We start from the raw sequence: 17,151 nt of genomic DNA on the forward strand, positions 1-17,151 counted from the left end.
CCCTGTTAATTTCTTTTCCTTGCTCTTTGTGCATCAGGTACGTTTAGGATAGGAAGCTTGCATTTCACCAACAACGCTTGTCGGGCACTGCCTAACCCTGCGACCTCTATGCATTGAACGTGTTACGCCAGTCGATCAGCACAATTTCCGGCAAGTAGATACCCGTCAGAATTAGAGTCACAAAGGGCAGGTGTTGAAGTGTCGTGCATATTTTAAAAAAATTTTAACTTGCTCTCACAAGTAACATTGACCACTTTGCTGCTGCAGAAAATCGCTTTACTTGTAACTTATTCATTGTGCAGACACACCTCGGAACCGTGTGACAAGTGCTAAATTCCTCTGTTCTTTAAGCTTTTGTTCCTCGCCCATGGTCGCAGGTGCTTTTCGTTACTTCAAGCGCGTTAACGAAGCCATCGGCAACATGTCTCGGGATATTCTCTTTCTTTGCGCTGCTAGCCGCTGGTGCTGTGTTTTCGGATGATAGGATGAGCGGGGCACTCTCCAAACGGTTGCATCGAGGACAATGTCTCAGCGCCGGAAATTTTTGCCGAGATGCCGTCCCGTATATTAGATGTGGAAACGTGTGAAAAAAAAAATAGGTCGGTTGCTTTTTATAGTTTCCTCAGCACGCGTTACGCACGCCAGGCTGTTTATAATTTTTAAATTTTTTTTTGGCACGGCGCGAGATGAACAGACGCTGCCGTAGTTAACTGCCGGTCGCGCCTAGATGCCCAACGTGGTTCCCGCTTGGCTGAGCGTCTTAGACGCGGCTGCAGCGGCCGCTTCGCTGGCCTCCTTGCGCGTCACGCTGACGAAGATCTGCTCCAGCGACGTGTCGGCGACGTAGACCTCCTGCAGCTTGAACCGCTTCTTGATCTTCGCCATGCGAGTGAACATCTCGCTCCAGAGCATTTGAGCCCGGGATACCCGGAACTCCAGCAATCCCTGCACGCGAGGAGTGAACAATTTACCTGAATTCTTGAAAATTTTTCTTCTGCCTCTTAAAGGAAATTTACGTCACGCAACGAAGAATTTCGATAAGAATAAACGGCGAAGTTGAGAAGGCATATACAGAATCTCCGAAGTTAACGCTACTTTCAATAAAAAGCGACGCTATCGTGGCGCAAGATGTGCTTGCACGGGCGGTTTATGCTGTTCGGGGCACTCAAGTTTCGCGAGCAATTAAAGAAGAGCATAATTAGAAAAAACCTTCTCAATTATGTTGATCTCACGATTATGGTATTTGTTTCTATGTGTACAAGTTGAAACAGCCGTGTTTTATAGGAACTTCATTCTGGACTCTTCGGGAGTGCTCGTGTTTCTAGATATGCGTCATCGCGTTTGAAGCTCAGTAAGCTGATTTCGCATTCTGGGGCGGGGTTGTGGACGCAGCGTCGAGCCACCATTGTTGCACAATGATGCCTGACTGTTACGCTGCAACGTGAGTGAGAGAAGCGGGAGAAAGTCATCCACTGCTTGTTTTCGCCAGCCAAGAGCAAGAGCGCAGCTTTTCTCAACTCCGCCCAGCTTGTAAACGGTGTGCCTCGCGCAGTAAGCAAAGCAGCAATGGGGGTTTGACGTTCTCCAGACACCCACGCCACTGAATGCAAAATTGGCGGATTTAAGGATAAATATCTCGAAAAAAAAAGCGCTACCTGAGAATCCAACAAAATGAAGTTGTCCTAGTATACAATTGCCTTAACGTTTCATATGCACGGTGTTCAAAATTAGGCTATATGGTTTTCTTAAATTTAGGCACTCGGAGGCACGCAAAGACCACCTGTGCAAATAAGTTATGGGACTAGGGGGACACAAAGATAGATTATGAATATTCCTGTAAGTAGCCCAATTAACTCAAATTGAATAATTAACTTTTTGCTGACTGCATAAGTGGGTATGTTTGCACTGGAAAGCTAGAGGCAATCGTGTTTCTACACAGTATCAGTTGCAAGAATTCTTCCAGCGTGTCTGTGCTCCGAGCTACCCGACTCCAAATTTTAATTGTCGTTCGCACGATTACGCATGCGAGAGAGTGAGGATCGGCGCAAAGCTCCTCCCTGATGTGACGCGGCTGTTGCGTTCGGCGTTTAGTCTTACAACGGGGCGCAGGCATTGGCAAAGATGATAACTGTCCCCCTTCGCCTCTTGGCTGGCGAAGTCAAGATACGACAGGGAGGAGCCCGTGTCACACCAGGACGGAGCTTTGCGTCGATGGTCTCTCTTGCATGCGCAATCATGCGAACTACAATTAAAATTTGGAGTCAGATATCTCGGAGTGCAGGCATGCTAGAAGTATTATTCCAAGTGAAACTATGTAGAAACACGACTGTCTCTAACGTTTGAATACAAACGTGCACACTTACTGCAGTCAACAAAAAGTTAATTATTCTATTTTAGCTAAGTGGGCTGCTGACAGCGATAATGATGGTCTCACTTTCTGTCCCCCTGGCCATTTAACAACTGTTTGCACAGTTAAGTTTTCGCGTGCCTCTCAGTGCCTAATTTTAAGAAAACCATGAAGCTTCATTTTGAGCGGCCTGTATAAACACATACCATAATCGTCAAAGCAATTTCAAGTTCTTGTTATTTATGTGTTTGATGAACCGAATTGCTCGCGAAAGTTGTGTCCGTCGAAGCGCCTACACACGGCTCCATATATATGTTGGTAAGGTGCCTTGGAACGCGCAGAGTTTCAGGCTTTCTACCGTAATTGAGTTGCTTTCACGTATCCGAAGCTTCCGGAAATTGCAAGACTTAGCCCTTTTTTCCCCCGAATGGAATGCAAAGTTGTGCTTCTTTTATTAATGAACGACATAATGGGCGACCTGACGCGGAAAATTCAGTGAGGTGTCGCCAACAGTACCATCGTCCTTGCACTTCTTTTGACTATATCGAAGTTTTTCATTAAGAGCGGTCGTTTTGCAAATGCAGAAGCGAATCATTACCAATACAGCTTCCCGTTACTCTGAAGTTTCCCATCAATGCCTCTCTTCTTCCTGATTAGTGCAATTAGATCCTTGTTTGAAAAAACACAATCAGTGGACTAGACATCAAGGAGATCCTGCGACACGCATAGCATGTACATTGTACATTAAGAAGCATTTTCCATCTCGGACGAATACGTTACAATCACTGTGTTACGGTACTTTATTTGCGTCTAGTTAATCGTCAAGTAAGGCGTGTGCTCCCCTCCTGATGTGCTCCCTTCTTGAAGGCTCACCTCGTAGCTGTGCACGAGATCTGCGTCGGGGAAGTTCTTTCTGACATCGCGGACCACCTCTCGTTGGTACACGAAGTCCTGCTTTTTATCCGGGTACGACTTCACCGTGATGGTGTAGCCCTTGCCGAACTTCTCCTTAAGATGCGACAACGAGCCCAGACACTGCAGCTTGCCTCCACGGAGGATAGCGATGCGGTGGCACAGGAACTCCACATCCGTAAGGCTTGAGGCGGCGTGTTGAGACCATTCGCAACATCAATCAAAAATGAAAACACAAGGTTTCATCCTTCATTACTGTAGCACATGATATCGCGCCAGAAATGCATAGCGACGTGAGTTACTGCGGATTATTAAAAGAAGCATATTGTTATCAGCGCGAAAGGCAGAATCAATCGTGAATTCTTTTCAGTGTTACTCCAAACTAATCAACAAATTTGCTTGGACAAGGTGCCGAGTTAACCATAAAAGATAGGTGTAATGCCTATTAACGGCGTTACCGATATTTTAAGCGCATTGTAAGTGGTTTCAAGAACTCGTGAAAGGTACGTGGCTTCGCGGGCTCACCTTACGAAGCTCCAGAGTGTTAGCAAAAGCAGGTAACACGAATATTGACGCTATTTCGATGTCCACGTTACTAGGTATATGAAAGCAGTTGTTGACCTAATGATACACGAGGAAGCCTGAATGAAAGCGCTTACAGTCAGCGTCGAGGAGCAGTCAGCCCTGATGAGCAGCTCTAAAAAAAATCTGAGCTGCTCCTGAGCGGAGCTGTAAACGCATTACCTTTTTTTGTTTTTCATTTTTCTCGCCGCAAGCAAACGTCGTAAACACTGCAATACGTTGTCAGTCATCATACCCAAGTGATAACTCATTCACTAGTACGGACTCTCATTTGTTATGTAATGCCCACTCCAATAGGTGTTATCTCGGTCTGTGGCGTGTCTGTCCGTTATTTGTTAAGATCATGCACCGCAGGGAGTGGGACGTCCCGACGCACCCACACTGAAAATCGCGCCAACCTAGACTTTGTACTTAGGAGTGAGAATACCCTGGATAACCTCCAAGCCTGCAAATTACGTGAGCTGACGCTACCCAGAAAAGCCGATGTTCTCATTCCAAGCTGGGCTTTGTAAAAGCGCCTGCACAGTTTTACCTTGCATATGTTGCCTGCCAGCATTCCTGGGCGACGTCTTAACACGTGGCTTGCCCACCTCGCGCTTATTTATGCTTGGCGACAAACAAAAATTTTAGAACCAGCTTCGCCCATATATTGAAAGACGGTCGCCTCCGCAATGACGTCACGGAAGATGGCAAACGTAATCGATTGGTGCATCGGCAACAAGTTCTCCACGAGTTTCCCCATGGTGAATTAGCCACTGAATTCTGAGTTCGACACTGACTACAAGAAACCTCGGCTTTGCGACCTGCGGACGTCGCGTAGAGATATAGGAAATCTGTTTCTGCGGAAGTACGCGAGATAGAGGAAGGCTTATAAAACAAACAATTGTAACCCACTTGGCTGTAGCACGAAGCTATACAAAGGGAACCACATTCGTCACGCAAGGATGGCTCGCGGCCCACTTACCAATGAGAAGACAGCACGATGGATATATTCGCTTGCTTCTGCAGCGAGCTGATGTAGTTTCCGATTCGCTTTCGCGAGAGGATTCCCACTCCGGAATAGGGCTCGTCCAAAAGTAGCATCCTCGGCATGCCAATCAGCGATACGCACATTGACAGCTTGCGCCGGTTCCCTGCACTGCATGTGCACGCAGGAGAGACGCATACAGGTGTTACCTAAGCATTTATGCCAGCATCAGTTCAACGCACTGTGCCATTCTACATAAACGAGTGCTCGGCACCCTGGAACTTGCAAGCAGGCATGTGGTGCCACTTAGTGTCTTCCTTAATGGGAAACACGTGCTATCATCACATTTGGATGCCTTTATATCCAGCCACCCTTGTAATCCAATTATAAGCGTTAATTCATTAGCCTACATTCTGTCCGTGTTTATTAGTGATGGTTGCATACTAATGAGCATGATGAATTCTAATGTTCGGATAGACGTGAGTGTTTGACGCGTATCAAATTGCCTAGCGCATCTGGATGTTCATCTACGTGGCGTTGATTTGTACCCCGCAAATTTAAGTCCAGAATTTATTGGCGTTAAATTAAGGATTTCCAAAATTTACTTTAGATTCAACGATATTTATTTATTTATTTATTTATCTATTTATGTATGTTTAATTTATTTTATTCTTATTTTCATGCACAAGATCTGAGCATTCCGAGTGACAACGGCACAATAAACTGAAGAATGACGAACGATAACAACTACTAGTAAAATGGTGCTTACTAGTGCCGTAAAGAAGTGCCTGTTGAGTAATTCATGGCTTCACATAAACGCGAGGCACATACACGATAACCCCATATGTTTCTGTTTTCATCGGTTTACAGTTACTTCATTTTAGAGAGAACACATAAGTATGTCGTATAAGGTGTCGGTGCTGTCTATCGCACTGGGTGTGTATTAGAAGAATGGTCCCTACGTGAGGAAATGTTGGGCAGCCAGGGAAGGGAAGCTTAAAAACACTCCACCAGATAGCGTTACCGCTGAGTAACTAACAGGGGCCCTATAACGAAAAACTATTCCAATATGTTTTTATTCCAATCTCTTGACGTCAAATTTGCGTAACCACCGACGCAAGCACCGGGCGGTCACCCGCAGCGTTGTCTGAACAGACCAATCAAACGCCCTCCTCGTTCATAGGCGGTCACTTTTGTTTGCTTGAAAAACGAATAACATTGCCTACACTGAGTGGCCTGTCGTATCTATTAGGCTGACAAGAGGCGAAGAGAATGCTCAAGTGGAGGGGTATTCGATGGGGTAGAGCCAGTGCACTGAAAATCGATAACCGGATGAAGAGGGTGTTGCCGGCGTGTGAGATTGGTCCACTTTCCTTACTTAGCTTGCAGTGGCTGGTCGAAAATCGCGGCGGCATGCAACGGAAGCTTAAGAATGACGCTAAGACGGATCCTCAGCAAAGAATAGTTGGCCGAATTAGATCGTAAACGTACCGAAAGTGCTCGAAAACGTTACGCGGCCACGCAAGAAGTTTTATTATACGCAAATAAACCCATGCTATCCGGGAGGTGCGAGTAGCCAGCGCCTGATCAAATGGCGGCAGCCATCTTTTATTCCTTTCGGAATGGGGCAGCCTGCGGCTATTCAGAAGAAAATTCAGTTTTGTTCGGCACATTAATGCATCTACAATGCGGACACGTCACTTTGACGTGGTGAATTTTCTCGGTTTTGTGACGTCGCGTGACAGGCAGGTGAAGTGGGTGTAGCCCGAAAACTTTTGACCAATAGCCGGGGGCTAATGGCGAAAAGGCGTCGAATCAAAAATAAATGTTCTCCAATTTCGTTCAAATCATGCATAATCAATGCGCACACATCATATCAGATGGGCAGGTATCGCGGTTTTCGTGACTTCGCGCGACAGACATGGGAAGTGGGAGTGGTCCAAAAAAGTTTTTGACCAATCGCGGAGCGCTGATAGCAGAAATGGAATAGAAAATTTTGGAATAGTTTTACGTTATAGCGCCCAGGGGCGCTATAACGTAAAACTATTCCAAACTTTTCTATTCCATTTCTGCTATCAACCCTCCACGATTGGTCAAAAACTTTTTTCGACCACCCCCACTTCACCTGTCTGTCACGCGACGTCACGAAAACCGCGATACCTTTCCATCTGATATGATGTGTACACACTGATTATGCATGACTTGACAGAAAAAAGAAATACAGTTATTTCTGATTCGACCCCTTTTCGCCATTAGCCCTCGGCTATTGGTAAAAGTTTTCGGGCTGCACCCACTTCACCTGCCTGTCACGCGACGTCACAAAACCGCAAGAACTCACCGCGTCAAAGTGACGTGTACGCGATAAAGATGCATTAATATGCCGAACATTACTGAATTTTCGTCGGAATAGCCGCAGGCTGCCCCGTTCCGAAAGGAATAGAAGATGGCTGCCGCCGATCACTCAGACGCTGGCTACTCGCACCTGCTGAAGAGCATGGGTGTATTTGCGTGTAATAAAACTTCTTGCGTGGCCATGTAACGTTTTCGAGCACTTTCAGCATGTTTACGACCTCATTCTGCCAGCTCTTCTTTGCTGAGGGTCCGTTTTAGCGTCATTCTTGAGCTTCCGTTTCATGCCGCTGCAATTTTCGACCAGCCACCGCAAGCTAAGTAAGGGAAAGCCGACCAATTGTAGACGCCGGTACCACCCTCTTCATCCGGTTATCGACTTTCAGTGCGGTCGCTCGGCCCCATCGAATTCCTCTCCACTTGAGCGTTCTCCTCGCCTCTTGTCAGCCAATTAGATACGACAAGCCGCTCACTGTAGGCAATGTTATTCGTTTTTCAAGCAAACAAAAGTGACCTCCTATGAACGAGGAGAGTGTTTGATTGGTCTGTTCAGACAACGCTGTGGGTGACCGCCCGATACTTGCGTTGGTGGTTACGTAAATTTGACGTCAGGAGATTGGAATAGAAACATATTGGAATAGTTTTACGTTATAGGGCCCCAGCTTACATGCCCGTTAAAAAGGGAATAGTCACCGATACTACTACTACTACTACTACTACTACTACTACTACTACTACTACTACTACTACTACTACTACTAATAATAATAATAATAATAATAATCGTCGTCGTTGTCATCGTTCGTCAGGACAAAATTAGTTTTGAAGACCGACTCAGGAACACGGCTGAAAAGAAATAGGAGACTAAAGTCTCTGCGCCGTGTAAATGCTGGAAGTCGCGAATTTTTTTTTACGTTACACTATACAAAATAAGGTGCAATAGCGAAATTATTCCCGTTAACGAGGCGCCATCTCGCAAGTTCGGAAGTACCTGTACGTGCCGACGAGATGCGCCCCGATCTCATCCATGTTGAAGATCTCCAGGAGCGCGTCCACGTACTCCTTGGTGACTGGGATACCACGCAGTCGGATATACAGCATCAGCGTCTCAATGCCCGTCAACGTATCCAGCAGGGCATTGCTTTGCGGGCAGTAGCCGAGGAATCGCTGGAACTGCGAAGGTCGACAGAGTTAGCGACTGCACCGCGCATCTGCTTCCCTCGGCATAGGCCTCTGCATGGCGTGTGTTAACGAATATAAGTTGCAACAACATTCCTTACTGCGAGATAGCCATTATGTCACCTTCGTGACTTCATCTTGCCTTACGAAAGTCCAGGGAGCGTTAATAATGTTGTGGCTAAGGGCAATGTCAGTCTGTCAACAAGCTCAATGTGAACACTGCACACTACACGTGAGTGCCATTTCATGTTCTATAAGGAAAGACAGGTGGCGAGAGTCTGGGGTCCATCTTTCGTGTTCGCGTGTAAAGTTTGTGTTACGGTAAACATGAGCATAGCGAGGGGCCATACTTTGGCCTCAGGCGCGTTCTTAGAAACTTGAAAAAAATTGTGCGCCTAAGACCAACGAGGTCACGCCATACATCGCGCCTAAGATGAATTACCTGACCGCTGAAAAAATATGGCGAATATCGTGAAACGATTCAAAGGAGAATCATGTGCATGGATCGTATGAAAAGAAGGAAGCGCATGTGTATGCTGGTAAAGTATTCTCCCTATAAACATTAACACATAAAAACAAGAGACATGCTGTTTTTAGACGTGTCGTATCCGTTTGCTTCTGGCATCGACCTGTGCGGTGTCGCGGTGTTTATTTTGTGCAAAATTTATAATACGGACAACCTTTTGCGATTGCGTGCGTGAAAGCTCCAGGAACACAGAGATGAGAAACATTGATGTTCGACGGGCTAGTTGGTAGTTGGAACTGCAAGGCACGTTACAAGCGTGGCTGTTCGCGTTTTCGGTACGTTTTAGCCATTCTGTGCAGTCCCGCGCCGCCGATAAAATGTTTCACGAGGTGCAATTGAATTGCTAATACAGAAGATCGCAAGCAAAAAGACGGCTAACGATCCCACAAGTTCAGTCTCCATCCAAGGTTTATTTCATATGCTACGACAATTTAGCATTTATTTCTATATTGATTGATGAAAACACGGTGATCCGGTCCAGGAACCCCAACGCTTTCCGAGCCTGAGCGCAACATCGGTCGTTTCTCTGCTGGTACGGTGGCAGAGTTCTTTCAAGAAAAATATACGAATGTTAGTCATCCATTCTCACACGATTTATGCCAATAATACTGAATACAACAAAAACTAAGCCCTTATCTTAATTCATAGTAAACAATGTACCTAAATATGAGAAGTTTATACGAATATCAGTGAAAGTGAAAGGTTTGTTGCATGCACCATCATGAGAAAGAGGCGGATCACAAATAAAATTTATACAGGGACCAGAGCCTGCAGAAAGGATTAGCCTTGCGAATAGGCGATATTTGGCTGCCACAGCCATAACTGAGCCGGCCAAATAAGTTCTGTAAATAGCAAACTATGAGTCCCCTTCCGCTTGGTGGCCGAGGGAAGGGGCACTTCGATGTCGTCCTCGGCGCCGGGCGCAACAAATGTGGTGTGGCAAATGGAGTATGTCATAGAATATTCTAGAAGCCTTCGGTCAACATTTAGGTTGCTATGAGCTGTTCAGTGGTAAATAGGCGCTTTTTTTTTGCAAGACGTGCACGACAAGGCATATACAACTACGCAAACGAAGCGCGCCAAGTCACGACCTCCATCTACATACCTCGTACACGTTGCGCACGACGGACACGTCACCGATGAAGGCGTCGCCCTCGTGCGGCAGGATGTCACCCGTCAGAATCTTGAAGGTGGTCGTCTTTCCGGCGCCATTAACTCCAAGGAGGCCGAAGCATTCGCCCGCGCGGACTGTGAAGCTCAGGCCCTGCATCATTGGCAAAGAGGTTCAAGCTAGGATTCAAGCTACTGTCCCCAGACGCTGCTCTAACTGCATACTATTTTTGTGATGAGGTGGTGTGGGTTTAGTGGTGCACTAGTATGTAGTGGCGCCAAGTCGAGAGAATGTTTGCTAAATCTAGGGAGTTTACGCATTGTTTAGAGAGATACGGTAATGTGTCAAAGTCTATGAAAATTGCGCGCTAAGAGATTACAGCGTTTTAAACTGGCTGGCTATTAATGATAGTGCTTTTCAATATATTTCGTACTTAAAAATATTTTATCTATTATGCTGTTCAACAAAGAAAACAAAATTTTTTATCTGCAAAGGGGAGGTGGTAGAGGAGCATGCAAGTGCCTTTACTTGTTTGAATCACTGCGTAAGTAATTTTTCATGTTTGTATAGTGATATATGCCTAATCGAGCATGGTGCGCAGGTAAACGATCATTGGCCGCATTTACTGCGATATGATTAAGAAAGCTCGGATCTGCTCAACGTTATGCATCGTATTTTCTTTGTGTGCTCGCTCAAAAACGATGCTTACCTGCAGGGCAGTGTTGTTTTCCAAGTAACCATAAGTTTTGTGGAGGCGGTATACCACCATGGCGGGCAGGGCGCTATCAGGATTCGGTGACTGAAGCTGTGGTTGCTGCTGCGTCGGCAACTGCGTCTTCAACTGCGTCTTTAACTGCGTCTTCGACTGCGTCCGCAACTGCGTCTGCGTCTGCGTCTGCGTCTGCGACTGCGTCTGCGTCTGCGTCTGCATCTGCGACTGCTGAATTGATTGCGGATTCGACGGTGGCTGAGGCTGCTTCTGCCCTTTCTCGACAAGCTCCGCAACCAGTTTGTCTTCGTTCACTACGTCCGTGTCTTCACGCATGGAAGCCGGCTGTAAGGAAGATCGAAGTGCCATAGAGAAAAAAAATGCTTTAGAATATTACACGTTCACGGAAACGCCAAAAGAGAAGATATATATACAGGACGTTTTTTCTTTCAGACCATACAGATTGTTTTTTATACGTATGCTCTAAGGACCGCGAAAATGATGCTTTTGCAAAGTGGTTCGTAGGTGAGGCGCGCATACTTTGTCGCTAATAACGTGAGCTTCAGAAGACTAACAAAAAAATTTGGAGGACGCTTAAGCTTCGCCTTCAAGAGTGGAACGCGATAGCGTTATCGCACCCCGTTCGCACCACCCACTCATTCACTCGGCATGCTCTTGAGTCACACAAAGACATAGTTTTCATATACGATACTTCAGCGTCCCGCATCGAACGCTGCACCTAGGAATCGCGCTGTGAGGGGAAAGAGGAGCCGCGTCGCCTAAACACGAGGGTTCGAGTGATGCACGCTGGAAGTTGGAAGGGGAGAGAGCGAGAAACCTTATTAAACGAAAGGGTATTGGGGCATCCTCGCACCGGTCCCCGCACGGCCCCAATGCGCTCAAACGAGACGAAGGGCAGAAGCGAGCGAGTGGCACGCCACCTGTCGGGGCAGCGCCGTACATTGCGAGGAGGGGGTCTTCTGTGTTTGCCGCAAGATGGCTCTTCGTGTGCGCCAAGCGCAATAGAAATGTAGCAGAAACGTACTTCGCTACTCGTTTAACTGCGACTTCTGTAATTTACATGCTCATAATTACCGATGTACACCGCAGCATAACTTTCTATGGCACGTTTCGAAGGCAACACCGCATTAACTAGAGGCGCTTTCGTCCCGTTTGAACCATCGAACTCATGGCTGAGTGGTAGCGTTTCCGTCTCACACTAGACGCTGGTTAGATTCCTACCCAGTCCATCTTGCAAGTTGTTTTTATTTATGACTTGCCTTCCGGGATTTTTCGCTCACGGCTAACGCCGCCGACTCCGGATTTTCTGCGACACGAGCTCCTTAACGCTGTCGCGTTAAAATCCTTAACCTTATGGGGGCTTCGGAAGCGGTTCGTTAATGGCAACTCTCATATCAGTCATGTTTTATTGCAACATTGCTGTCTTTATATTTGAGAATTTCACATAATTTGAGGCTTTCTTCATCGAATTTCAATGGTAAATTCAGGCTATATCGTAACCGGGTGAGCCGCAAGCGTAGGAAGGCGGCTCCGCTATCATATCAAAATGAGACACCTCGTAACAAAATGCGCGACGTAGTATCGTTACCGCGGCAGGTAACGATACGGCATGCTTTGCCTTGAAACCATGTGTGGCTGTGTGCCATGCCGGAATTTACCGCGACATGCCGTCGTTTAAACACCTTCACGCATTTTTTACGGGCGTTGTCATATGCCGTAGCAGCGGGACGCGCTCGGTTTAAATATTGCCTCGAGTGAGCTTTGGAATTCGGTGATGAATATCATGTATTAGGCGCAATTCTTTAGATAATAAAATTATGGGGGCGCGGGTAAAAATGCGTCTATCTCTAGATTTTCTATTTAGGCGACTGCCACCACTTTAGACAGTTTAGTTATTAGCGGCAAAGTAGGTCAAGCTTGCCTATGAGCTCCGTTCCAAAAAGTCACGTTCGCTGCGCTTGAAGCTTTCTTTTATTAAAACATGTGAAGGGTATATGGGCGTACACCAAGGTAATAGTTCAAAGATTAAAAATAAAATAAAATAGGCGTACTGCAAAGACGATGTCCTATTTTTACGACCATTAGCCCCGCTTATACTTTTGACGAAAGATACTTGCTGACGTTGACTGCTGCGGCAGCGCTGTGCGCACTCCAGAAGGTCATTACGCCGAGCAAGATGTCTTGCTCGGCTAGTTGTTGCGTGCATATGGCCGAGACAATAACAAAGGAACGAGAACAAAATAAGGACGTAGCGCCATGCACTTTTGCCCTTATTTTTTCCTCATTTTTCGTGCTACTTTACATCCGAAGTACGCCCCTCACTGCACCCAATATAGATGCGATAATTAGCGCAAGGTCGTGCAATTCAAACCTTAAATGAAAAGGAATGATTTGTCTCTGCGCTTGAAGATTTTGGTTATTTATACGTCGTTTTTTTATTTAGTTTCTGTAAACGGAATGTCTAAAGATACGTTGGACGTACTCTCGAACATTCATTGAAGATCTTAAAGGTACGATGAATCAACGAGGAGAAAACTCCTGCGCAGTGCGCATCCCGTGAGGCTTCACGCTACCCTCACAGTGGTTAGAACGCGCACAGAACTTTGTGTCACACACGCACACGCGCGCTCGTTGGGTTTCTGCACACATTAGATAGAGTTAATATGCAGTAGCTCAGTTCGACGGCAGTGAATGCCAGCGGGGACAGAAACTCGCTTTTCTCACAAAAGAAGCATCTAGAGGTCGTTGCAGGAGTTAAACATGTCATTGATAAAATGCTATAGTAGAATGTACGTAAAGGGCACACGAATTTGACTTAAGAAACTCCGAAAAATACAAGATGCACTTGGCAGCAACCTCTAAAAATTGATGTCAGTGGTTAACCTATAGCAACGGAGAACGACCTGCATGTAGCCCATTGTTGGCGTTGCGGTAAAATCTCTGCTTTATGCACCTGACTGCTGCGCACACTGCACTGAACATTCGACACCACGTCATATCTTTCATTTTTGTTCGGCGGCAGCTTATCTGACTTCGCTAATACCGTTCTCGCAATACGTAAATCTGATGATGACAAGATGATAGCCTGCAGTTCGTCCTCACTACCACTCGACAGCCACATCTATTGGACTATCGGTTTATGCGTTAAAGCACATTCATTGCACTTTCAGTACGTTTATCCACCTGTTGTTTTTACATGTGCTATGTAGCAAATATAAAAAAAAACTTCAGTGAGGTTGCTTAAACGTATTACCCGATGGTCTGATGGATGTCTCTGTTGCACAGTAGCGGTTTTGCTCTTGTCAGATGGAAGCGGCAAAATTCGTTTACACCATGCCACAAAAAAATAAATAAATAAAAAAATAAAATATGTATTTTGCTGGTATTGAATCTAAGTACCCAACGTAACCAGCAAAGCAGATTCTACCGAAACGCTAAAAGAGGTGATTTCGCACCATTTCTATACTCGTGATGTAAACCACTGAGTGCAAGCTGTTGAGATATAAGTCACGTGCTTTTTTATCACGTGAGAGCTCTTTGGCTAGTACGCCAGCAATATATGGCCGTCCCGAGACGCCTTATATCTGCGAAATAAATGAATAATTGGTCGCGTTAACACATGTAAACGGTATAGTAGATGATTGGTAGCGTTAGAAAAGAAAGAAAAGAAGGAAGAAAGAAAAACACTGGCAACGTCACCGCCAACGCGTCCACTGATCAGTACTCTCGAACCAGCACAGAAGAGAAAGAAAGACGAAGTAGGAAATAAACAATTAATGACAGCTGCGGCGACGTAGGAACAACGAGACATTCAAAGCGAAGGAGGACAGGTGCCCAGCCACCGCAGAAAAGAAATGCAAGTAGTCTGATTGCGAATAAAACATTGCACGAAACGCCACAAAAGAAGATCGTAATCACTTGGTTGTATAGAATTGAATTGTGCTTTGAACGTTATTAGATGGTCTAAGCAGGATAGACATGATAAGCAATAAACATATAACAAGAATTCTGAAAACTGTCTACTAATGTGTAAGCATCCTGTCGCTCCGGAAAAGCGATAGATAAACATTAAGCTGGCTAAAAAGAAAGCAAAAGTGGAGTAACAGCCGAGCCAATGAACGCTTACGCATTAGTAGACAATTCTAAAAGCTTCTGTATCATTTTCCATTTCGGCTTTCCCGAAGGTCGATCCCTGTGCACTTTAGGTAGGCTATACTATAACGTATTGAACACCAACAGCCATTTCTAATGTTGTTTTATTAGAAAAGCAATCAGACCCTCAACCACGCTGCCACTTATTGCCATCGAAATGAGCAACCGGGTAAGATTCTCCCTCGTGTGTATGCAGAACCAACCTACCGCTACCTACCTACCTACCACTACTACGAATAGAGGAAGCAGCATCAAACTATAAGTGTTTACGGAGATGACCGAGTATTATTTTAAAGGTATGCAGAAACACATCTCGTACAACACCGTATACACGCACTAGCGTTTCCAAAGTTTTCGATAGTGGTCAGCTCAGCGGCACTGTGAAAGCAGTGTATCCTGTAGAAGCGTCAAGTAGCAACTGCTTCTGAGTGACATGGCAAACGGTACGACAAGGGTCACTCGCACCCGTTCGGGAACGAAAATTGAAGGTGGCTTGAAAAGTGGTCAGCTGAGCCACTCGGGCCTTACTGCAAAAGTGTTGGGCTTCGTTACTTCAATTTAGTGAACAGTTATACTCAGTTGTGCATCGCAGTTCCAACTTGTAAAGATTACGCATGTCGGTAATTGCGAAATATTCGAGCAACAGCTCCAACACGAACGCATTTCCACCAATCACTCAAGCGTATCGGTAGCGGAACTTAATTGCAACATTAACCCAGTTGCAAGAAGTACACGTTATTGTAGTATTGCATGGAGAGTGAGCGAATGGAATGCGTTTTTCTTTCTTTGAATGCGCGCACCAACGCTCTGGAAAAAGATGCCGCACTTGTTGCAGCACTGATACGCGCCAGCTGTGCTGATTTATGCGCGCTCCACTGCAACACACATTCACCCGATCGAAGCGTGTATTTCGCGGTTCCGCGTTTTTCTCCCCGACGTTATCTCAACGTGAAATATGCAGAAAGCAAACGTCGGACGTGGTTCCATAGAAACGTTGCGGATCCGCTCTACGTATCTGTAAAATAATTCGCCGATGATAACGACACTCCCTAATGCGACCTTTGAGCTCAGCTGTTTAGATGTTTTGAATTGGCGATGTATTGTGGCAAAAAATTCGATTCTGAACCACAGGGTCCTCTTGGCGGCGGCGCTGAAGTCTCTGCTCGGGCAGCTCGTTCAGCAGCAGCGGCACACGATGCGTTTCCACCGTTTGCGTCGCTCATTGGTCAGAAAGAAAGGCTGAACACAGGAACACGTGGCTCGCGCGGAGCGTATTCTCCAGCGCCGACGGCACAGGCAAAGTAGCGCATACGCAGCGGGTATAGAGCTCATGCCAGCGCTTTGTTTGCATATTAAGGTATCGGTGGACGCGCTCGCCGCATGCCTGGTCGCCGCCGTTGAGCGCGTCTCGTGCGGAACTCCGCTTTTCCGCTCACCCTCTTTTCTTACTCTCATCCTCCACTTTACTTCACACGCTTCCACTGCACCCTCCGCTTTCTTGCTCGCGCTCTATTCGCCGTTACCGCCTTTCATTCCCCGCTGCGCTCCGCGTTCGCTCTTTCATCCTTCGCTGTGCTCGTTCGCTCGATTACGCCGAGGGACGACGCCAACGCTCATCACAAGAACAGGCGCCTCAGAGCTGCGCTCTACAGAAGCTGAAGGAGTACGTCGGACGTACGTTTAGCCACAGCCTTCATCAAATAACGGTGCGCTGTGCAAAGATGTAACAAAAAACCATATCGTTGACGAACATGACTGATACGCGCTCCCTTAACGACGCTGCACCTAGACATGATTTGTAACAATTTTCGGCGGTGTAAAGAGCGCGTCTACAATGACAGTCTTTGTCATTGCTTGCATTTTCGTGCTTCCCACCGCCAGTATCGCACGCGATGAAGAGCCCATTACACAGCGGAGACTAAATGCGAGTAATTAAGTATTAAATCGTACTTCGCCCACAAGCTATAGAATGCAAACAGACGAGAGCCGTTTAGAAGGGCAATCAAATTCCACAAAATTAAATATTTACATTAAATCAGAAGGTTGGCAGCAAAGCAACTCACGAAAGATAAGGGATGACGTAGTGGAAGGATCCATTTTAACCAGAATAAAAATAAGAAGGTAAGTGCTACTCAATGCGGAAATCAATGTTATGTGTAGCAGTTTGCGGGTAGTTGACTATCTGACCTCGTTTGTGGTTGCGCAAAGTGTTGATAGATGGCAGTGTGTGTCCGTGTGAAGGAGTGATTGCATGTGTGTGACGGCAGTGAGTGAGTGGTGACGACGACAATACGTA

The 17,151-nt window shown here is 46.1% G+C and overlaps 1 protein-coding gene across 1 annotated transcript in view; it reads right to left on the minus strand.

The window, feature by feature from the left end:
* Positions 1 to 220: 220 nt before the first annotated feature.
* LOC135908470 (phospholipid-transporting ATPase ABCA3-like) overlaps positions 221 to 17,151 on the minus strand; it is an 84,585-nt gene continuing 67,654 nt past the window's right edge. Inside the window, exons 22-27 of the mRNA XM_065440248.2 lie at positions 10,683 to 11,027; positions 9,968 to 10,126; positions 8,149 to 8,330; positions 4,806 to 4,979; positions 3,221 to 3,443; positions 221 to 945 (exon numbers count right to left, since the gene is read on the minus strand). Of these exons, the coding sequence (XP_065296320.1) occupies positions 724 to 945; positions 3,221 to 3,443; positions 4,806 to 4,979; positions 8,149 to 8,330; positions 9,968 to 10,126; positions 10,683 to 11,027 (1,305 nt within the window). The 3' untranslated portion in view covers positions 221 to 723. The remainder of the gene's footprint in view (positions 946 to 3,220; positions 3,444 to 4,805; positions 4,980 to 8,148; positions 8,331 to 9,967; positions 10,127 to 10,682; positions 11,028 to 17,151) is intronic.

This window comes from Dermacentor albipictus, chromosome 1, assembly GCF_038994185.2.
Source record: "Dermacentor albipictus isolate Rhodes 1998 colony chromosome 1, USDA_Dalb.pri_finalv2, whole genome shotgun sequence".
Lineage (NCBI taxonomy): Eukaryota > Metazoa > Arthropoda > Arachnida > Ixodida > Ixodidae > Dermacentor > Dermacentor albipictus.